The 23,930-nt window shown below is 41.4% G+C and overlaps 1 protein-coding gene across 3 annotated transcripts in view; it reads left to right on the forward strand.

The window, feature by feature from the left end:
* The window catches only part of PRKDC (protein kinase, DNA-activated, catalytic subunit), a 203,611-nt gene that overhangs the window by 115,180 nt on the left and 64,501 nt on the right, over positions 1-23,930 (forward strand). For 2 of the 3 annotated variants that reach the window (XM_040487835.1, XM_040487837.1), the window contains 12 exons: positions 1,116-1,267; positions 1,827-1,958; positions 3,443-3,554; positions 6,229-6,353; positions 6,439-6,588; positions 8,017-8,190; positions 8,863-8,961; positions 9,968-10,175; positions 12,311-12,500; positions 14,080-14,292; positions 19,400-19,512; positions 21,727-21,858. In XM_040487835.1, the coding sequence (XP_040343769.1) occupies positions 1,116-1,267; positions 1,827-1,958; positions 3,443-3,554; positions 6,229-6,353; positions 6,439-6,588; positions 8,017-8,190; positions 8,863-8,961; positions 9,968-10,175; positions 12,311-12,500; positions 14,080-14,292; positions 19,400-19,512; positions 21,727-21,858 (1,800 nt within the window). The remainder of the gene's footprint in view (positions 1-1,115; positions 1,268-1,826; positions 1,959-3,442; positions 3,555-6,228; positions 6,354-6,438; positions 6,589-8,016; positions 8,191-8,862; positions 8,962-9,967; positions 10,176-12,310; positions 12,501-14,079; positions 14,293-19,399; positions 19,513-21,726; positions 21,859-23,930) is intronic. The other variant, XM_040487836.1, reaches the window with a different exon arrangement.

Below are 23,930 nucleotides of genomic sequence, written 5' to 3' on the forward strand. Positions count from 1 at the left end.
CATTTGTTTTGCCAGCTTACTTATTTCCCTAATATTGACATGGGCCCATTAATGGTTGAAATTGCCAAAAAAGTAACCACCAGGTGAATGATACTGTGTCACCCTGAGGCAGTCTCCTGGCTTCCACCAGTACAGATTTGTGTGCCCTGGAGCTTTGCCATTCACATAAAAACATTAGCACTAATAAGGTATAAGAGTTTTCATGTAGTAATATTCTGAGAACATTCCTTACTAAACATAATATATGGACATAGAGCTTTTACATGCGTTTATATCTGGATGTGCCTGTCTTATTTCACAGTAAACCAAATTTAGATTTCTTAGCTTTAAGGTGATAAATGTTTTCATGTTATTAAGCAGAGTAAAATTATTTTAGTATTTAGTTTAACTTAGGAACCATTGGGAAAGATTGAGTTAAATGTCCGGTGCATGGCTGAGTTTGAGAGAGCCGAACTGCTAGGTGTCAGAATAGCTGCATAAAGCAATGAGTCAAAGTAAGAATCAAGTGAAGCCTTTTGTCACTTGCGGTAGAGGCTAAAGCCAGAGGAAGTGGACTCCCCTTGTCCATTTCCCCCATGGAACATTGCAACTTAGTCTGGTCGAGGGTCAGGTGGTTTAGCACAGATCTGGGGGGTCATCTCACTGTTGAGGGACCCCTGAATTAAAGGCTCCAGCAGTTTTATGGGACCATAAAAGGAGTCAGAAGAAAAGTGTTTTCACAGTCGCCCTTCCTCTTATAAGGAGCTCTCTCAGCAGAGAAGCCTGGAGAAGATGAAGAGAAATGAAGGTGCCGGGGTTACGAGTGCAAATATGTGACAAGCATGACCAGTCTGGGGGGTGGAGGGTGGATGGCTAAGGGTGACTGTATCTACCCTTGGAGACTGCAGAGCCCTGGCTGTGTTCCAGCCTGGTGCCAGAGGGCAGCATGCCCATAAGGCCTGCCAGCAAAGCCTTTGTCATTGCCTGTGATTGTCCTTGAAAAATCACACATAGGTTTTACACCGGAAGCTTCAGTATACTGGCAGGTTTCTTCTATAAATGGACTGTTGGATTAAAAAAATGCTTTTCCAGAGTGGAATGCTACATATTAATACAGAATTTCTATACCTTTTTAGGGGGTCCCTAAAGATGAAGTGTTAGCAAATCGATTGCTTCATTTCCTAATGAAACATGTTTTTCATCAAAAAAGAGCTGTGTTTAGACATAACCTTGAAATTATAAAAACCCTTGTTGAATGCTGGAAGGATTGTTTATCTCTCCCTTACAGGTACAAATTTACTACATTTTGCAGTATTGCTTAGACATTTTTAAAATGTAGCATGTTGTAAATGGTGATTACAGTGAAGTTTACTTGAAATGATAGAAGGAATATAATTTGAAATTGAATCATTTGTAAGGGTACAATATTGCTGCTAGTACAATCCTAGCCTCCAAAGTTTGACGAAGCACCTCTGTGCGGGTCATTGCCTCCAGGTGGTCTGCTCCGTCTCCCAGCTCACCTCTGGCCCAGCAGACACTGGGCATATGGGGTACACTCTGCCCTTCATTGTCCCAGCACAGGGGTAAACTGTCGGACTGTGCAGCCTGTGGCAAGCTATAACTTTCCAAAGGTTTCAGAATCAACTAACAGAGAATTGGGGCAAATAGTTAGTTCATAAGAAATACAGACTTGCTAGAATAACTTGAATGTATACAAACAGGGTATTAGCAAGAAGGGTGTTAGTCATAGGGAAAGATAAAGTATTTCTCACCCTGCAAATTATCTTCTTGCTGTGCTTATTTTATCATATGATAATCTGTACTTGTCCTTTATGCTTATGTTTCAGGTTAATATTTGAAAAGTTTTCCAGTAAAGATCCTAATTCCAAAGACAATTCAGTAGGAATTCAATTATTAGGCATTATAATGGCCAATAACTTGCCCCCCTATGACCCAAAATGTGGCATAGAGAGCATAAAGTGAGTATCAGGGGAGTTTTGCTTTGCTTCTTTTTTAGATTAAAGTATATGTGAATTGGATTGATGGACTGGAGTATGGTCTAATTTTTTCATAAGTGTATTCATTTTGAGAGAGTGCATGTGCGAGTATGAGAGGGGCAAAGAGATAAGGAAAGAGAGAGAGAATCCCAAACAGGCTCCACACTGTCAGCGCAGAGCCTGATGTGGGACTAAAACCCGTGAACCATGAGCCCGATGTGGGGCTCAAACCCACAAACCGTGAGATTGTGACCTGAGCTGGAACCAAGAGTCCGACGTTTAACCAACTGAGCCACCCAGGTGCACCTAGTTTTTATAAATTTAAAGACCTAGACCCATGTTAAAAATATTTCTACCAGAATTTAGTAAGTTGGGCTTAGAGGTCTTTTGGGAGAAGAAATATGTCAATGGAATGAATGAGGGAAGTTAAGTTTTTCAAAATTAGTATTTTTTTTTCAATTGTGTTTCACCAAACAGGTGTTAGGTATTTTCTTTCTTATTTTCTACAACTGCATTTTCAGCATTTGCCCCCAAACCAGCATGAGCTCTGTGGGACCATTCATGACAGGATCATGGATGGATGCCCGGGCCCTGGTGCTGCCCTGTCGCTGTGCTTTTTGCCTCAGCTGCAGCCCCTGCTCCCTCCGTCGGGGCCTTTTGTGGGTGGGGGTGAACGCAGCCCGGCGTCTGGAGGGAGGGCGCTAGTGAGCTAATCCTCTACCATCACTGACCGGTACTTCATTGTCCTGCTGTGTTAGGAGTTCTGAAAAGTCAGCATTCACATTATGGTGACTGTAGATTTCAGCATGTCCCTTCCGAGCTTTTCCCGTTTCTTTGGAAGTGTCTCACTCCGTCTGGTCGGTCCTCCTGTGTTAGCCTCCTGGCACCAGTTCCTCCATTTGCCTGCTATCATAGACAAACAGGTGGCTCCATGAAGAGTCCATGGGAAATAGTTTGCTTTTAGAGGAGTTACTTTTTTTGAGCTTTGATTCCCCCAGTGACAAGCGTATAGAGCTTCTCTGGAACTGGAGGCTAACATTCTGTGGCCTACAGAGCCTGGAAGCGTGGACTGGTGCTCACTCTCCTCATTTATTGTCCTCCTCTTGTCACAGCAGTCAGGAGGTGTCAGGAAGTCATGAGGCTTTCAAGGGGTGTCAGTAAGTCATGATCTTGGTTAGTATCTTTTTTTTCACTGCAGTGTTTTTTATAGTATCCAGCATCGTGTTTTGCTTTGACTACAGCAGGTCCTGTGTGATTGAACTGTGGACTTCCATGTGCCTTCCTGGTCATGATGTCAGAGCCTTAAGTACATCTTGATATATGTTTTCACACAAATAATTTGGATCATGTTCTATGTTTAGTATTTTCTCAATTTATGCTCTTAATATGGCATGAGGAGCAAAGTTGTTATATTTTTATGTCAACAGAATGTATTATTTGATGCATATTTTCTGTATTTGTTACAGATACTTTCAAGCTTTGGTCACTAACATGTCTTTTGTAAAATATAAAGAGGTGTATGCAGCAGCCGCAGAAGTTCTAGGACTTATTCTTCAATATGTTACCAAGAAAGAAAATGTAAGTGTGTTATACAATTTTAAATAAATAGTGCTTTTTCAGTTTTGATTTTTTCTAACACTTGTTATTTATATCCTCTATACTGTAACAAACCAGAGTGGGCATTCTGCATTTATTAATACTTGGCTTTTTCCTAGCGTATATAGTGCTCAATTTTTTTAAAGAGGACATAGGATTTTTAAAACACTTGGAAACTTGGTAAACATTTAAAGATGGGTAACTTACTTATATTGTGAAAGCCAGGAAAGGATTATTTAACCAGCTTTCATTCCTCTGAAAGTAGTGTCAGGGTTTCTTTTGGAGCAAATTATTCTGGTGGATACTTGCTATGGTTAGGGCTATGTTAACTAATAAAATACTCCATTTCCAATCTGGGACGTAATATAGTTATCAGACAGGACAGGGCACTTGTGGGAGCCTTTCTCAGTCTTGGGAGCCCTGCCCACTTTCCAGGATTGTTAGAAGAACCCAACTGAATCTTTCAGTGCACTGTACGTTCAGAGTACTACAGGTCTCCATAGAATGTAATTATTACAGATGTTTGTAAATTACATGTTCTAACTTACTTGAAAGTAGGGTAGTGGAGTGATGCTTCCTGCTACACTGCTGTTCTCCTGTGGTTGGTTAGTGAGGGGCTGTGTGTTTTGGAGCCTCCAAAACCGCTGCCACTCATTGTGATGATCCCTTCTTGCCAGGTCTCGTTGCAGTGACACAGTTGATCATTCCTCCTGATTCCCTTTGTCACTGCTTCTAGGACACTCTCTTGGCTCTCTTCCTATTTTCCTGGCTGTTCCCCTTCCTTAGCTTCATGTTTCCCGGCTACCTCTCCAGCTCTGATATTGGTCCTCTTCTTCCTTGCTCCCCTGCCAACCATCTAGCCTCCTGGCTTTGAAAACTGCCTATGTGTTCATGATTCCCAACTTCCTATCTCCAGTCCACTTCCTCTCCTGAAAGAAAAGGTGGAGAGTGGAGAGTGGGCTACTTTCACTGTCTGAGTGGATGAGGAGTAAAGGATTAGGGAAGTTGGGAGGTCCCGAGGGCACCCAGAGTACCCCAACACAGTGTATTGGGCCCCTGCCCATTTTGTCAATTAGGTATCTATTTGGGTTTAAATTTTTTTTCTAATGCTTATTTATTTATTTTTGAGAAAGATGGAGGCAGAATGTTCATGGGTTAGGGGCAGAGAGAGAGGGAGAAACAGAATCTGAAGCCCGCTCCAGGCTCCGAGCTCTCAGCACAGAGTCTGACGCGTGGCTCGATCTCACGAACTGTGAGATCACCACCTGAGCTGAAGTCGGACACTCAACCAGCCGAGCCACCCAGGCACCTCAGGTATCTATTTGGGTTTAAAAGAAAATTAAATGAAGGGAAATAGACCCACTTGGGGAGGTCAGTCTTCGCTTATAATTTATTTTAGGAATTACCAGCTATTTTTGTAAAATAATTTTTTTTTTTTGAGAGAGAGTGTGCGCAAGTGGGGAGGGGCAGAGAGAGAGAATCTTAAGCAGGCTCTACACTGTCAGTGCAGAGCCTGACATGCAGGGTTCAATCACAGCGACCCTGAGATCATGACCTGAGCCAAAATCAAGAGTTGTACACTTAACTGACTGAGCCACCCAGGCACGCTTAAAAATTTTAAATTCCGAATTACCTTATTTTTACATGATTCTAATATCCTTAGATGTTGGGTTTCAATTTACATAGTATGCTAAGTTTTCAGCACAGACAGAACAAATTACAGTAGATCCCAAGTTTAATGTCTCTTCACTTAAGTTTCAAGTTAGTGGTAATGATAAACACTTTGGTTTTACATTGTTCTTTTCTGAATATAAAATGGTATTGATTTAGTGTAGAAATTAGAAGAACAGAGTAAAATATAAAGAAGTTGGTGAGAATCAGTACTATTCCAACCACTGAATTGCTCTTGGCACCTGAGAGGTAGTCTCCAGTTGTCAGTATATATGTGCATGCGTTTGTCTTCTGTTGGTTACCTGTATTATAATGTTGGTTATGTATGTTGGTCAGTTACACATGTTGGTTATCTTATTGGCTGGTTCTGGGCTCTGGGGGTGTAGCCAGAGCAGTCCTGGCCACCCGCCCTTCTCAGGAAGCTAACATTTGATGAAGAGAAGCAGACAATACATAGACAAATTTGTCATCATTGATAGTAGTACATGATAAAGAGAAAACAGGATATAGGGAGGTAGACAATGGTGAAGGTGGCTTTTTAGATAAAGTTGCCTGAAAATTCTGGTTTGTGTGAATATTTGACCAGGTATGTGAACGCTGGCATCATAAAATGTATTTACACAGCGTTTGATCACTGATTTTAGTTCAGCTTCTCAAATGACTTTTTAGCAATATTTTGGGTGTGAAAAGGAAGCACCAATCTTTATCAGCCTGCCATCTGACAAGAGCTAGATGCCACCAGTGGTGACAGCACAGAGCAGTCATGGCTATGGCCTGGCCTGCCTGAACTCACAGCCCCAGAGCCTCTTGTGTCCAGTGGTTAATGTGCACACTCCTGGCACTGTACCTTGTGAACACCTTTACCTTGTAGGTGATAGCATTGGACATCTTCCATGGGTTCAATTAACTATTTAAGACAAACCTGTTTTCAGTAACTAACGTAAGTTTCGCATTTGTGTATTTGACAAGAAACTTAATTTTTCAGATACTGGAAGATTTGGTGTATGAACTGATTGTAAAACAGTTGAAGCAGCATCAAAATACGATGGAGGACAAATTTATTGTGTGCTTGAACAAAGCTGTGAAGAACTTTCCTCCTCTTGCCGATAGGTAGGATATCAGTCATGGTGGACGTCCTGTTGTGGGAGAGGGTCTGCGACTGCCCTCTCCCTCATTGGCCATGTCCACTGGTTAGGTTCATGAACACTGTGTTCTTCCTGCTGCCCAAATTTCATGGGGTGATGAAGACTCTCTGTCTGGAGGTGGTGCTGTGTCGTGCAGAGGAAATAACAGATCTCTACTTACAGTTAAAGAGCAAGGATTTCATTCAAGTTATGAGATATAGGTGAGTGCAAAGCCAGCCCTGTGTTCTCAGATGCAGCTGGCACATAAAATTTTGATTTGTTCAACTGTCTCCTTCAACTCAGAACTTGTAGGTTTTCATAAAATATGTATTCGTTATATATGACTATGTGTGTGTGTACATCTCAAGATAGATAAACTTAAAAATATGTACTTGTTAAATTTTAATCAGAATTAAAAGTGGTGGGGCCTGCCCCTCCTGCCTTCTTTAACCTGGCACCTTGGGGAAGCCACATCTCAAGTGTTACCTAAGGCTCTTCTCAGATTTAAAATGCATGATTTTGAGTTCTGTACCATTTTTTCCAGCTAGGAGGCATCCATTATTTGTTAAAATTGTTCATTTATTTTCAAAATCACATTATACTAGTTTTTAATATTTTTTTTTAAAGCCTATTCATCCGTTTTGAGAGAGGGAGTAGGGGAGAGGCAGAGAGAGGGAGAGAAAATCCCAAGCAGGTTCCATACTGTCAGCACAGAGCCTGATGTGGGGCTCCATGCAGGGCTCGAACCCATGAACTGTGAGATCAGGACCTGAGCCAAAATCAAGAGTTGGACACCCAACCGACTGAGCCACCCAGGTGCCCCCCATATTATACTATTAAAATAGGTATGAAAAGAGATGCTGTTGCTCACAATATTTTTATTTCTCTGTACTGTTTTCCAGCCTTGTCTGTGGACGTATTTTTTACATGGGGATAAATTATTGATAAATATAGAGTGTGCCAGTAACAAAGAATATATGTTATGGTGCCGTGATATCCTTCATTAGACATTTACTGAATATCAACTGCATGTGAAGCATTAAGCTGAGAGCTGTAGGAGGAAAAGATACATAAAATAAGGAAATAGACGTGCACCTTATTGGGGGCTCAGACTACCCTTGACTCGTTGTATGACCTGCCAGGTAGCCTGAATGGCACTTGAAATCATTGTTTTAAAATCATGAAATCCTTTATATTTAGTTTATGTTGTTTGACATTTTGGATTTTTAAAAAATGAACTTTTATTTTGGAATGACTTAATATTTACAGAAAAGTTGAAAGACAATACAGAAAATTCCCACATACCCTTAACCCACTTTTTCCATGTCACATAATTGTGGCATATTTGTCAAAACTAAGAAATTAACATCAGTACATTTACTAAACTAGATTTTATTTGGATTTTATCAGTTTTCCCACTAATGTCCTTTTTCCATTCTAGGATCCAATACAGGGTACCATATTGAATTAATTTGTTTATTTTTAATACTGTAGCTCATGATAATTTTTTAAGATGTAATTTTTATATTTCCATTGTAACAAATTTTGAAATACAGAACAGCACAAAGAAGAAAAAGTTACCTGTCACATCTGAAAGTATAATAAAAATTATTAAATTGGTATGTTTTTAAAACCCTCTCTTACTGTAGAGATGATGAAAGACAGAAAGTGTGTTTGGACATAATTTATAAGATGATGGCAAAATTGAAACCAGTAGAACTCCGAGAACTTCTGAATCCTGTTGTAGAATTCATTTCTCATCCTTCTCCAGTGTGTAGGGAACAAATGTATAATATTCTTATGTGGGTTCATGACAATTACCGGTAAGCTCTACATTAATTTTTATATTACTTTTTTCAAGGGAGCATTTGGGTGCCAATAGCAGTCTGGAGTAGATTATAATAAGTAATAAAATGTTTAAACATTTTTAAACGTAGGATTATTAATTAAAACAAGTTTATTTTAGTATATTGACATGTATCCTTATTTTAATTCATTTCATGTATTCGTGAGAAATATTCAGAATGTGCAGTTTTTGGTTGAGTTAATACTGTAATTTGTTTTTACAGTTCTCCTTTTAAGATCTGACAAAATTAAGAAAATGAACTCTGTGGGATGTCTTCATCCTATAGGACTGCCACCACAGCACTTCCCATGGGGTCTGAGTCCATCCTAGGACCTCTTAGCGTTCCCAGGGAACCCCTGCAGCCCTACTCCCATTACCCACCCCCCCCACCCCCCACGCTGTCCTGTGCACGTGAGCCCTGTCACACTGTAGGAAGGGTGATGACAGTCACCTGGATGGGCTTGCAGAGGCACCAAAGGAAGGTGTCAGGGTATGTCCGTATGAGGGTAGGTTCTGCTATGGTTTGGGAAGTTAAAGTTCCACGGGAAAAGCCAGATTATTTTACTTTAATCTGGTTGGTGTTATGACGGTTGAACAAAAGTGATAAGAAGACAATATTAATGTTTTGTCATTTTGTTATTTTTCTCAGAGATCCAGAAAGTCAAGCAGATGAGGACTCCAGGGAAATATTTAAGTTGGCAAAAGATGTGTTGATTCAAGGGTTGATCGATGAGAACGTTGGGCTTCAGTATGTGTTCCTCGAATAATAAGGCCAAGACAAATAAATTAGGGATGTTTCTTTCTAGACTAGCATTGAGTATTTGTCCACAGTTTTAGAATTATATTTATAGTATTAGCATTTTCTATGCTTTCTGCATTCATGATGTTTAATAAAAATGTATTTTGAATCACATTAAGACTTAAAAATTCTGACAAGTGATTTTAATAAAAAATTCTTGATAAACTGTGGGTAAAGCTCTCTCTGCTCACACAGTGAATTAAAGTGTTTCAAAATAAAAAAATCTTTAATGCTGATTATTATGTTTCTCATTTAACTCATGGTTGAGATCACACCATACATATTAATATTGAATGAAATGTTTGAAACTTCAGAAGTAGGAGGAAACTATAATGATTATATAGGAAAATACAAATGACGATTGTTTTTCTCTAAAATGTCTATTCTAAATTTTATGAGTGTTTTGTTAAGTACTAATTATAAAAGAAGGGTCATAAGCTTTTTGTATGATTCTGTATATCAATTAATTTTCCATTCTGTCACAATTTTAAACTCATTTTTGCTTTTCAAATTACATTTGGATTTCATAAGCATTCATAAATTGTAAAGCCTAACCTGGCTCTTAACTAGTTTAAGTTTTGAATATTTTATGGCACTAATTTTTGGAGTGAATTGTTTTAGCAAGGCAGTGAAGGATTTTATATAATTTCTTAAGGTGTTTTCTCAGTTTCAAAATAGCTAATATTGTATACTCATCATTGAAAACTTCCCAGATAATAGAGATAAGAATAAAATCATCTAGTTTTTCACTGATGCTGAAGTTTGGAATATTCCCTTCCTTCAGTGCATATTAGTGTTCATAACTCATGTTACACTCTTGATACAATTTTGAATGTGGTTTTCCTCATGTTAAGGTTTATAGGGGTGAAAGACTATCTTCTCGACATGACACCATGTGTAGGGCATTCTTCCTCATTTGACAATATCTGAAAAATCTTTCCTCTCTGCTTTTCAGGTTAATTATTCGAAATTTCTGGAGCCATGAAACTAGATTACCTTCAAATACGTTGGACCGATTGTTGGCACTAAATTCCTTATATTCTCCAAAGATAGAAGTGCATTTTTTAAGTTTAGCAACAGATTTTCTGCTTGAAATGACCAGCATGAGCCCAGATTATCCAAACCCTGTGTTTGAACATCCTCTGTCAGAATGTGAATTTCAGGTGAAGTATTTGTCTCTACAATAATAAGTATTATAGGGGCGCCTGGGTGGCTTGGTCGGTTAAGTGTCCGACTTCGGCTCAGGTCATGATCTCACGGTCCATGAGTTCGAGCCCCGCGTCGGGCTCTGTGCTGACAGCTCAGAGCCTGGAGCCTGTTTCAGATTCTGTGTCTCCCTCTCTCTGCCCCTCCCCTGTTCATGCTCTCTCTCTGTCTCAAAAAAAAATAAATGTTAAAAAAATAATAATAATAATAAATATTATAAGCTTTTCCTATCTGTTAGCAAACATTTTCTAATAGAGTTAAACTGGCTGTCTTTGTTTTATTGAGATATAAGTGACATGTTAGTTTCAGGTATACCACATACTGATTTAATATTGGTGTGTACTGTGATGTGATCACCATGATAAGCTTAGCTAACATCCATCACCATGGAGTTACAGACTTTCTTTCCTTGTGACCAGAACTTCTTTTTTTTTTTTTTCAACGTTTATTTATTTTTGGGACAGAGAGAGACAGAGCAGGAACGGGGGAGGGGCAGAGAGAGAGGGAGACACAGAATCGGAAACAGGCTCCAGGCTCTGAGCCATCAGCCCAGAGCCTGACGCGGGGCTCGAACTCACGGACCGCGAGATCGTGACCTGGCTGAAGTCGGACGCTTAACCGACTGCGCCACCCAGGCGCCCCAGTGACCAGAACTTTTAACATCTTCTCTTTTAGCAACTTTCAAATATACATTATTATTATTATTATTAATTACATTATTATAACTACACATTATATCCCCATGACTCATTTGTTTTTTTAACTGTAAGTGTGTACCTTTTGGCTCCCTTCACCCATGTCCCTTTCCCCATCCTCTGCCTCTGGCAGTCCCCAGTCTGTTCTCTATATGTATCAGTTCAGGCTTTTTGTTTTGTTATTGTTGTTTTTTGGATTCCACATGTAAGTGAGATTCATGTGGTATCTGTCTTGCTCTTTTTGATGTATTTTACTTTGCATAATGCCCTCAAGGTCCATCCATGTTGTCACAGATGGCAAGATTTCCTTCTTTTTTATGGCTCAATAATATTCCATTGTGTGTATGTGTGTATGTATGTATGTATATATATATATATATATACACACATATACGTACGTACACACGCACATATATGTATCTATGTATGTATACACACACACACGCACATCACGTCTGTATCCATTCATCCATTGATAGACCACAAAAGTTGCTTCCATGTGTTGGTTATTACTAATAAGCTAGCATAGAGATGCATATGTCTTTTCAAGTTAGTGGTTTTTTTACCCAGAAGTAGAATAGTTGGACCTTATGGTATTTCTATTTTTAGTTTTTTGAGGACTTCTATACTGTTTTCCATAGTGGTTGCACCAATTTACAGTCCCACCAGCAGTGCATGAGGATTCCCTCTTCTCTACATCCTTGCCAACACTTGCTATCCCCTGCGTTTTTGAGCATAGCCATCCTGACAGAAGTGAAGTGATGACTCATTGTGGTTTTGATTTGTGTTTCCCTGGTGATTAGTGATACTGGACTTCTTAGTTTATTTGGAATACTCACACATCCTTTCTGAAACACTTCTATTTGCTTTAACCTCATCTGCTCACACTCTCTTCACATGCTCACACTTGTCCCCCTTTCAGCCTCCACTTGGATTTTCCTTTCGCCATAATACCATCCCCCTTCCCCATCAGCACCCCCCAATCCATTTGGTAGATGCTAAGGTTGTGCTATCTCTCGGCAGCCTTAATGGCCCGTGATGATTGAAATAATAACAGTTGTGCTCAGTTCGTCTTTGCCGAGCCGGGCAGCATAGCCTGACTTCTCAGCTTGCTGCAGCTGTGGTGCCATTATTGGGTATGGCATTAAGCCATTTCATGCAGAATGTGATGGAGGAGAAAAATGGTTTTCCTCCCCCAATACTAATTAGTATATTCTAATTGGCAAATAATTTATTTAAAATTTTTAAATTTGAAGGGGTTCTTCTTCAGCTGTTTCCCACACAGATATATGAAATTATATACCTGTCTGCTAATGGCACCATTGGATTTTAAATAAAATTATTTCAGTGTTGCTAAAGAAGGACCATGATTTCATTCGGAACTCTCTTATGTGCAGGAATATACCATTGATTCTGACTGGCGTTTCCGAAGTACTGTCCTCACTCCAATGTTTATTGAGACTCAGGCCACCCAAAGTGTTCTTCAGACCCGGACCCAGGAGGGATCCCTCCCAGTTCAAGGAGCGATGGCTAAGCAGATACGGGCCACCCAACAGCAGTATGACTTCACACCTACACAAACTGCAGGTACCTGTCAGCCTGAACACGTGCCTGCTTTGCACCAGGCAGTATGATCTATGGAAGCAGCCTCCACTGCAAGAACATTGGCTGTAAGAGTAGTGAAACAGTAATAGAAAAAAGTGGTAAGAACCACAGAAAAGTCATGTCAGTCAAAGGAGAAAAGGATTGAAGTTCCTAGAGGTGTCAAATTCTTAGAGTTAGAAAGTGGAAGGGGGCTTCTAGGGGTTGGGTGAGAGGCAATAGGGAGCTAGTATTTAAAGGATATGGATTTTAGGGCATCTGGGTGGCTCAGTCAGTTAAGCGTCCAACCCTTGCTTTTGGCTCAGGTTCATGGTTGTGAGATCGAGCCCCCCATCGGGCTCCAGCTTAAGATTCTCTCTCTGTCTGCCTCTGTATTTGCCCCTTGCAGGCTTGTGAGTACATGCACATGCATTCTCTCTCTCTCTCTCAAAAAAAAAAAAAAAAAAAAAAGATACGGAATTTTGTTTGAGAAAGTGGAAAAGCTCTGGAGGTAAATTGTGGAGATGGTTGCCCAACTGTGTGAATATACCTGATGCCATAGAAATGTACACTTCAAAATGGTTAAAATAGTTAATTTGGTGTTCTCTAAATTTTACCACAATAAAAAAAGTTGAAAAGGATTATTTTTGACTGGAAAAAGCAAAAGTTACAGTACATTTATGTTTTGCTTTGGTTTTGTCCAGAAAAGTCTGTTTAATGCAACAAAATTAAAATCCTTTATCTCAAAAGCAAGTACTGAAGAGTTAAACCAAAATCATTTACTGTGTTTATAGTTATTAAATTTTTCTTTCTTAAATTGTTCACCTGTTTCCTTTGATCAGAAAAGTACAAGTTGTAGAGTAAAACATGTAAATCATTTCAATTTATTTTTTATTTTTTTTTTCAACATTTATTTATTTTTGAGACAGAGAGAGACAGAGCATGAACAGGGGAGGGGCAGAGAGAGAGGGAGACACAGAATCTGAAACAGGCTCCAGGCTCTGAGCTGTCAGCACAGAGCCCGACGCGGGGCTCGAACTCACGGACCGTGAGATCATGACCTGAGCCGAAGTCGGACGCTCAAATGACCGAGCCACCCAGGCGCCCCGTAAATCATTTCATATAAATATTTCACATTTTTCCTTTATATCAATTTTTTCATGTCTGTTCGTTCTGGAAGTAGGATTGATTTGAATAATTACCATGGATATTTTATGATATTGATGTTAGAAGACATGGATCTTAGTACCTTATAACACAGAAAAGGTGTTACTGCTTGAAGGAGCAGGTGGAGTATTTTCCTGCTTCACAAATGAGGACCCTGAGGCCCAGACACCTGAGCTGCCTCGGGTCGCTCACTAGTAACTGATAGAACTTCTGCCCAGTGTCTCTACCCTGACATGACTGTCTCCCTGGAGGAGCTGTCCCCATTCCTATGGCAGGTGAGCACACAGAGGCCCCAGGTGTCATGCCCAGGATGAGGCACACCTTGTGTCCCACAGTGTGGCTCCCAGTGTGGCAGGTGCAGTGGTGTGGTGTGGGTATGGCAGGTTGTGCAGAGCTGAGCATGCTGTGACATTTGCAGATGGCAGAAGCTCCTTTAATTGGCTGACTGGGAGCAGTATTGACCCGCTGATGGATTATACAGTCTCATCCTCGGATTCCTCATCTTCCTCCTTGCTGTTTGCCCACAAGAAGAGTGAAAAGGCACAGAGATCACCCTTGAAGTTAGTGGGCCCTGATTTTGGGAAAAAAAGACTGGGACTTCCAGGGGACGAGGTGGATAACAAAGCAAAAGGTAAAGTAAGCTTGCTGAAATGTATTTAAAATAAGTTAATGCGGAGGCTTAGATAAAGTGCATTTCTGACTGCATTCACATTTCCTTGTAACCTGTAAATAAAACCATTAAAATTTAATTCAGGGGCGTCTGGCTGGGTCAGCGAGTACAGCATGTGACTCTTAATCTTGGGTGTTGTGAGTTTGAGCCCCATGTTGGGGGTAGAGTTTACTTTAAAAAAAAGTAATAATAGTAATAGTAAAATTTAATTTAATAAATGGGCATTTGCCATGTTGAAAGCCTAATTTTAGGTGGACCAGAAAAAGCTATAGAATAAACTGGACTCAGTCTGTTCATGTGGTGACTCTCTGAACATCAGGGCTTGGTAAGGCAACAGGTAGGTGATGCTGAGATGAGGCAGAATTAGCAAGTCTCAGAGAGAGAGTGAGAGAGCACCAGAAAGGACCTGAGGAAGAGGCCACCTTTGGGACTAGCCTTGTGGACTTGGGTGTGGGAAGAGGGAGGGTGAACAAGGACCAAGGCAGGAAGTATGGAGCATGTTTGGGAAGTGGAAGGGACCCAGGTCAGCTCGAGAACATGTACTGACTGGCAGGCCCTGTGGCAGTCTGACCAATGTGGTGGTGTGGGACATGCCCACTGGGAACATAGAGCAGACAGCTGGGGATATGGAGGCAACCACAGTTGTCTGTAGTGACCCAGACAGACAGCAGGGGTGTCTCCTTAAGGGATGACTCCTTAAGGGGCCCGCATGGAGCAGCATGTGGGTTGCCCGAGGGGACCTGGGAGGTTGAGGTCACAGGCACCCTCCCGCATACACCCAGGGTCCCAGTGGGGAAGATGAGGGGAGACGCGCCATGGGGGCTGCAGGGAAGTGCTGGCAGAACACGCAGACCCCATGCTGAGGGCCAGGGTTCAAGTCAGCTCTTTGGGAGAAGGGCAGCTCTGGGAGTGAGTGAAAGCCCAGAGGAAGAAGGTGGAGAGACAAAAGGTCCCAACATAGAACCTTGGGCAAATGCCAACCTTATGAATTCAGGTATAAAGAAGTAAAATCAGGAGCAAGGGTAAATTCCTTTTATTTTTAAAAATGTTTTTATTAAGTTTTTTATTTTATTCCAGTGTAGTTGACATACAGTGCTGTATTAATTTCAGGTGTCTACTATAGTGATTCAGCAATTCTGTACATCATTACCCAGTGCTCGTGATGTTTTAAGTACTCTTAATCCCCTTCTCCTGTTTCACCCATTCTCCCGACCTCCCCTCTGATATGCTTTCTTTTATTTAAGATTTATTTTTAAGTAATCTCTACACCCAACTCACCCAAACTCACAACCCCAAGATTAAGAGTTGCGTGCCCTTGTGACTGAGCCAGCCAAGTGCCACTGGTATGCTTTATTTTAAATAAGGGTAAATTCCTTTTAATGGAATCATAGGAACTGAACACATGCATGAAATGCTTTCCTCGCTTCCAACCACTCTGTTTTGCATTTAGTCGCAAATCTGTAGCCATACACAACTCTCTGGATTGTAGGAGAGCTAAATCCAGCCTTCTTTTGCTTAGCACTCTGGGTTTGAAGGGAGCTCATGAGCGCATTCCTGGTATGCCCTGACCCTGCTCGTCTGCCTCCCACCAGTCTTCTTTCTTTTATATCTTCTTCCTCTGCTGTTTCTTTGCCAAACTGTCTTCCAGCCAGAGTGCATGGCTCTCTGTCCTTCTGTAACTTTGACAATGAAAGCCCCAAAGTTAAAATGAAGTCCCAGAGTGACTGTCACCTTCCCATGGTTCATGAATTGTCTTTCACACCCTTTGTACTTGCTCACCCCAAACCCATGGCCGTGCACCTTCCCATAGGATTGTCGAAGAGGTAGGTGTGCATCTGGGGCAGCCTCCAGTCCTGCTAATGCATGGTGACTGCCTGTGGCCAACTCTGCTGAACGGGCAGGAGGCTCAGGAACAGGGAAATGCTGAGGATGCATAGTCCACAACTCAAGCTGTTGAGCAGTGTTTCCCTGTCTTCACTGACTTTGTATAGAAATTAAGGCGGTAAGAGGTGAAACCTAACCTTTAAACCATTTTCCTTAAAAGTTTTATATATGAATTTGAAAAAGCTGGAACTGAGTAGGTAAAATGAGTACTATTAGCTATCCATTTTAACTTGATTAATATATTTGAATCTCCCCTTGTACCTTTGTTGATGTAAAATATTTTGCACACTGTCTTCTTTGGGGTTTATGTATTTTCTTGCCTAGAGAGGAATATTTGAAATTCATTAAAATATGGTGGGGGCACCTGGATGGTTCAGTCGGTAAAGCACTGGACTCTTGATATTAGCTCAGGTCATGATCTCACTGTTGTGAGATCAAACCCTGCATTGGGCTTTGCACTGACAGCGAGCAGACTGCTTGGGATTCTATGTCTCCCTCTCTTTCTCTGCCCCTCCCCTGCTCACACACTCTCTCAAAATAAATAAAGAAACTTTAAAAAAAAATGGTAAATTAATCCTTATTGTGATACTATTTATTATCCCTAAAACTTAAAAATTTGAAATTGTAACCTAATTAAAATACCATCATTTTCAACCATTATTTTAATTCTTTATTTCAGTTTCCTTTAGTTATTTGCATTAGAGTAATACATGCATGTAGTTTAAAGAGCCAAATACTTTGCCAAAGCTTGTTGGAAGAAATAGTAACCCATTCACTCCTGAAATCATCGTTGTGCTATATGCTAACTAACTTGGAGGTAAATTTAAAAATTAATTAATTAATTAAAAAAAGGAAGAAGGAGAAGAAGAAACAGTAACCATACCCGTTTCCCCAATTCCAGACACAACCACTTACACCCTTCCATAGCTCCAAACACTATTTGCATATTACCACCCTGCCTTTTTCCTCCCGTCCAGTATGAGTCGTTCTCTTTTGGCTTTTGCATTATGGACATCGAGGTCTTGGCTCCAGCTTGTCTGTTACCCCCGTGCACCACACACACGACAGTGAATTCGTCCTGTGCTTTCCTCCTGGAAAGGGTTATGTCTTGGTCTTGGTTTCATCATATTTTCCTCTTATTTTGGCTACATAAATATTATTTGTGTTCAAGCCGTAGTGGTACTATGACTATTTTTCTTGTACAATAATTTTTTCTGGGCATTAATAATTATTTTGGTTTAGATTCCTACATATTTATCACTTGTTTTCCTCTGAATTATCTTTTAATGTGTCCCAACGTATAAATGTTTTATCTTAAAAAAAACCAAAATCTTCCTGGAGCTTTTGGGTTGCCCTGTTCCAGGCTGCTTGCTCTCGGAGTCTGTTCAGCCATGGTCTGGACACCCTGCTCATCCTGAGGGTCTCTTCACCTCTCCTGGATCTGATTCTCCTTCCTTGGTGTGTTCCTTCTTTCTCGTGGATCACCTCCCTGAGTAGCTTCCTGAGAAAAAGGGTCAGAAACAGTAAGCTGTTGGGTCTTTTGGGTTTTTTTTTTTTTTAAGTTTATTTATTTATTTTGAGACAGAGTGTGAGCAGGGCAGGGGCAAGAGAGAGGGAAAATCTCTGTATTGTCAGTGCAGAGCCTGGGGGGCTCAAACTCACTAAACTGTGAGGTCTGTCCTGAAATGAAGTCAAGAGTGGGATGCTCAACTGATTGAGCCACCCAGGCACCCCACCCCCTTCCCCCGCCCCAAGCTGTTTTTGAAGCCTTGATGCCTTATGTTGCTTTTGATCACACTCACCCCTGCTGGGTAATTTAGCCATAGAATTCTGAGTGTGAACATGTAGTCAGGGTTTCCTAGTCCCCAGGGTTGGGTAGGGAAACCTGGTGGCATTCTTTGTGTTGATCCTTTGTAAGAATTGTATCCTTTCTCTGCAGTAGATCTTAAGAGTTTTAGGAAATTTCACAAAAGTGTCCTTTGGTGCATGCAGGTCTGTTTCAGTCCAGTTTTCTGGGCACAAGGAGGGTCTTGTCACATTGCTAACTCATTTTCCAGTTTTGGAATATTTTTTCTTGGATAATTTTGTTGATGATTTCTTCATCCCAGTTTTCTATTTGTAATCCTTTTGCTTGGATAGCAGACCTTCTGGATTACCTTGGTAAATTTCTCGTTTTTTTCATTTTGCTTTGTATTCTGGGAAATCACTTCAACCTTACCTTGTAATTCTTGCTTTTAAGTTATGATATCATATTTTTAGTTTCCATGAGTTTTTTATGTTCCCTGAATGCCCTTCCAGTCCTTGATCCACTGTTGCAATTTCTACTCTTTTTGATAAATGATAAGTTTTTGAAAAAATTTTTTTCCTGGATGGGCTGCTTTCAACGGTTGCTCTTTGCCTATTATTTATTTTCATTTCTGTCTTTCATGTTTGAAGGTTTCCTCACAATGTCTGGTGACTTGGCTTTTCGCTTATATTCCCAGAAGGGGCATTCAAAAGGCATTTGGAATAGCTGCATGTTGGACGTGTGGAGGTCAGCCTAGACCAGGACGTGGAACCCCCTGATGTGTTGATACTTTGGTCTGTGCTTTTGTGCTGGTGGATTACCCAGAGGCAAAATCTCCAGTCTCTTGCCTGCAGGCTTTAGGCCAGGGTGCCAGCACTCTTGGAGGCCAAGAAGGGGGAGGCACTGCAGGTTCCGGAAGCCCTTGTGGTCGCTGGTGGAGTAGTTGCTCTGCCTGCAGCCATGCCGCCCTGTGCACCCATGGGCCCTGTGTCCTCTCCCAGGCTATCTACCTGCAGCATGGTGGGCAGGGGGTGAGGGCATTGCTTTCTAACCACACCTCCTGCTGTAGCTTCACTTTCCTCCCTTACCCTGGAGGTGCCGGGTGCTGCCAGACCCTGAGCCTTCCAGGTCTTCTCCACTGTCATTGCTTTGTCCCTCGTTCTCTGCATGGTGGCAGTGGGTTCGGCTGCGTAGTTATAACTTTCTATTCTCTAGCTTCCAAAACTGATTAGTGGTCTCCTGTGCTGTTCTCTGTCATTAAAACAAACAAAACAGAACAACTGGATGAAAGTAAAAACTGGAGATAAGCAAACAATTCCACTTTTAGAAGATTCTAGAAAGGAGGTAAAGCCAACTGCGAATTGGCCATCTGTAACAAACCTGCTTTATATTCTTCAGGTACAGACAGTCGGGCAGAAATATTAAGATTACGCAGGCGATTTATAAAGGACCAAGAAAAGCTCAGTTTGATTTATGCCAGAAAAGGTGTTGCTGAACAAAAACGAGAGAAGGTTTGTATCTGTTTTGAGAATTTGGTCAGAAATGCTTATTTTATATCAAAGAGTATATACTAAGGAAATAAGCTTCCCATCAGATATTTGTTCCAAAACAAAATTACAGAAGCAGCCACTATATGAATTAAAGTTCCTCTGAACCAAAGATTAGTCCTCTAACATAGATGCAAAGGACAGTCATGTCTCACTGATGAAGTCACAGGAATCTTGGAATGGGACCTGTGTGGGTAGTCCCATGTGTCTGCGGTATGGTGTGGCTCACAGTCACTGCTGCGACCTCACCTCTGCCCTTTATCTCGGACTCTCACTGCAGTCTGGCTTTGTTCTTCTCTGTGTACAGACTGGCTTTCTCCATGTGGTGGAGACGGACGCAGCCCCCACTCATTCCTGAATCATCTTACAGCTTTAGCCTCTGGGAGGGATTGGCCAGAGCCTTGACCCACCTTTGGTCTGGGGCTACTGTGGAATCAATAAGCTGTAGTGAGAGGGGTGAGGCCACATTACAACCAGCCCCTGTCATGGGGGTGCCTGGATGAAGAGGGAACGGTGAGCCCAGAGAAAGGGTGGGCAGGTTGGTGGATGGTTCAGGGCTATCTGCTGAAAGCAGGAACTTGAGGACCTTGTGTGGCATGAATTAAACATTTCTCAAAATGTGGAAATAATGAAAGAGGTTGTTTAGCCATAGCTTCAGTATTACTTATAAATCAGTAATTAAGACAGAATTTTCAAGAAAGATGAGATTGTGAGTTAACAAAAAAAAACTGGCTTTGTATTAATTCAGTTTAAATCCTCAATCACTTAATTAACTTCCACATCTGAGTATGAAGTGGCCGAATGGTTCCACTATATTGTCTGTGGTAAGAAAATGCACTTTGCATCTTTCTCTTGTCTCTGTAAGTACAGCGATTCTCTTGAAGAAGAGGGTTCAAAATATCAGTGCCCCGGGATCCTCCTACGCTACCTGTCAGCGGCCCCTCCCCACCTGCAGGGCATTCTGCTTCGTCCACTCAGAGAGGTAGCCACTGCCCCTAATTAAACCTGAAACCCAGCTGGGCTTGCCTGAAGGAAGTAAGAGGCAGACTCTGAGCAGAGGGAAGAGAGAAAACCAGGATCATTGGGCAGAAATCACAGGGAGATATTTTGGTCTGACACAAAGAAAGTCCTTTTAATAATCAATAAATGTGGAACGGCCTGCTGTGTGGGGCTGTTCATGCCCTGTGATGCACGTGTTCTCATCTGAAGGGGCTGACCTCTCAGTAAGGATGCGTGGTGGTGATCAGGCATCGGAAGGCCATGCACTTCATTTGTTGGGAGCATTGTGCTCAGTGTCCGGCCCGACTCTGAATGCTGGGGGTACAGAGGTAAATATGATGTAAGCGCTCGCGGGGCTACAGCCCAGCGTGTAAAACAGAACAAGCCCAGAATGAGTTAAGATTATAACAGGTGCGGTGTTGGAAATTAACCAATGTAATGAGCACGTAGGGGAGACTATTAAGAGGAAGTGGGAAAGGAAGCCTCTTTGCAGATGATGTCTGCAGTGGGAACCAAGAGTGAAAAGCTGTGGAAAGACATTTTAGGCAGAGATGAGCAGGTCCCACAGCCCTGTGTGGTGGGGAGTGGGGGTGACTCAAGAGCGGTGCAAGGTCAGCCTGGCCTGAGCAGGTGAACAGGCGTTGGAGGCTGTGGTGATCTCACTGGGCCTTGGAGCCCAAGATTTTTCTAAGAAGAATTAAAAGGAAAAACGAGCTCCTGGGTGGCTCCATCAGTTAAGTGTCCATCTTTGGCTCAGGTCATGATCTCACCGCTCGTGAGTTTGAGCCCTACATGGAGCTCTCTGCTCTCAGCACAGGCCTGCTTCGGACCCTCTCCCTGCCTCTCTCTCTCTCTTTCTCAGAAATAAACATTTAAAAAAAAAAAATAAGAAATACAGCCCCCTGAGATAGCTTTAAAAAGTTTTAATTCAAGTTCTCTGATTTTAGATATTCCCATTACTCTGTGATGCATATTTAATTAATCTTTTTGCTGTTCATTTACCAGTGATTTTTATTTTGGATTTATTGTCTACCATAGATTGGTAAAGCATAGTGACCAAACTGTTTTGGATAAAAATTGTCATCAAGTTCACCTTTATGTTAAGGATCATATTTCATGTACTACTGATTTTTTAAAATAAGAATTCTAATCTTCCTTTTTTGGTTCTAATGATTATAGGAGATCAAGAGTGAGTTAAAAATGAAGCACGAAGCCCAAGTCATTTTGTATAGAAGTTACCGTCAAGGAGACCTTCCTGACATTCAGATTAAATACAGTAGCCTGATCACCCCCTTGCAAGCTGTGGCCCAGGTTGGTCCTTGAATGCTGCATTCTTCTTTTGACAGATAAAAACTATTTAACAGTTCCACGGATCTACTAGGTGTAAGAAAAAATGGCTGCTGCTACTCTGTAACATAATTGAGGTGTTGATTTGTCTTAAACAGTGGATTTGGTTAAAAGACATTGGTCCAAGTCTTGGCCCTAAACCTTCTTCTCGCTGGTGCAACTTACTTCAACTCATCCAGAAGATAGCCCTGCACTTGGGGTCCTTGTCAAGACACTTAATGCTCTGAGCCACAGTGTCTTCATCTGTAAAACCAGGGAGCAAAATCTGTTCTTCTTACCAATAATGTTGGTCAATGAAATAATGTATAAAAAAATTACTATAAACTTTAAAGTGCTAAGCCACTTAAATCATTGCTTATATGGGATCCTTTTGGTATGGGGGGGGGGCGGGAATCCAGGGAGTATCAGTTTATGGGCGGGATTAGTATTCTTCCTTCTCTGTTAATTTTCTTAATAGTAGAGGATTGGAAATATTTTTCTAAGTCATTAGGATATAAAAGTATTGAGAGTGAATGAAGTTTCTAGCTGAGTTCTCTGAAAAAAACAGGTATATATTCCCCAAAAGGCCAATTAAGATTCTTTGACTTTTATCAAAATAATTTTTAAAGTTGAAGAGTACTATAATATATATGTGGCATTATGCTAGGTGCTGAAATATAATGCCATAAATTTTATTGTAATTAAATTTTCAGAACTAATGTTGCATATAGTAGGTATGTCTGCATTGCCTTTTATTCTTTTTTAAGCTTTTTATTTAACCTAAATAATTATAGATTGACAGGAATTTGCAAAAATAGTACATATTCCCATGTACCCTTCACCCTCATGGGTGGTATCTTATATAACTGTAATACGTTATTTCGATCTAGAAATTGACGTAGGAACAAGAGTATTGACTGGACTGCATTTTTCCCTGCATTTGTGTGTGCGCGTGCGTGCATGTGTGTAGAGAGACAGAGAGAGTCTATGCGATTGTATTATACACGCTGATTCATGTAACTACTGTCACAGAAGAAAGAACCCTTGTTTGTTACAGAGTGCTTTCACATTTCTCTCATTAGATCCTCTCAGTAATTTTGTGACATAAAGGCAGTTGTTAGACACATTTACAGATGAAGAATTGAAGTTAGCAAAGAATGGATGTTATGATTTAAAGCAACATGTCTTGCTGGGTGTGAAACTAAGACAAACCCCAGCCCTGTGTTCTGATTCCCGGCCCCGTGTTTTTCTCCCCGCCACCACTTCCCAGTTTTTCTCGTGCCTTGCACACATGCATTCACATCACTGCCTCAGAAGCGGTGCTGCCACCTGCTCTCCTGGGCATGGTTTGCACCTGCCCATGTTGGAGAGGTATGTGGTGTGTACGGATGGGAGCAGGTTAAAAGCCTGATGCTGCGTAGAGACCCACGTCCAAGTCAGTTCACCTCATTGGTGCTTGGAAAAAATTAAGATGCTGAATATTGTTTCAAAAAAAGGACTACATGGGGCGCCTGGGTGGCGCAGTCGGTTAAGCGTCCGACTTCAGCCAAGTCACGATCTCGCGGTCCGTGAGTTCGAGCCCCGCGTCAGGCTCTGGGCTGATGGCTCAGAGCCTGGAGCCTGTTTCCGATTCTGTGTCTCCCTCTCTCTCTGCCCCTCCCCTGTTCATGCTCTGTCTCTCTCTGTCCCAAAAATAAATAAACATTGAAAAAAAAATTTTAAAAAAAGGACTACATTTTTTCTGTTCTTTGAGGAGGAACGTGTTTCCTATATTTCTCAAATTCCAATACTTTATTTATTCAACACATGTTTTGTATGGAGCATCCTTCTGGATGCCAGGGACTCATCTAAGCACTGAGGTGCAGCTGTGGACAAAACAGATGAGGCTTCCTCTGCTGTCCGGGGGCTCCCCTTCATCATGAGCCTTGCATGTGAGAGAACTAAAGGGGAGCCTGTAAACCAGCCGGGATGGCACATGTCCAGCAGCAGCATTCTGTTCTCTGAAGATGTTATTTATCTTAATCATCACTGCATTACTGTAACAGCAGGAGCATCTG

This window comes from Herpailurus yagouaroundi, unplaced genomic scaffold (genome assembly GCF_014898765.1).
Source record: "Herpailurus yagouaroundi ecotype Mexico unplaced genomic scaffold, PumYag 165, whole genome shotgun sequence".
Lineage (NCBI taxonomy): Eukaryota > Metazoa > Chordata > Mammalia > Carnivora > Felidae > Herpailurus > Herpailurus yagouaroundi.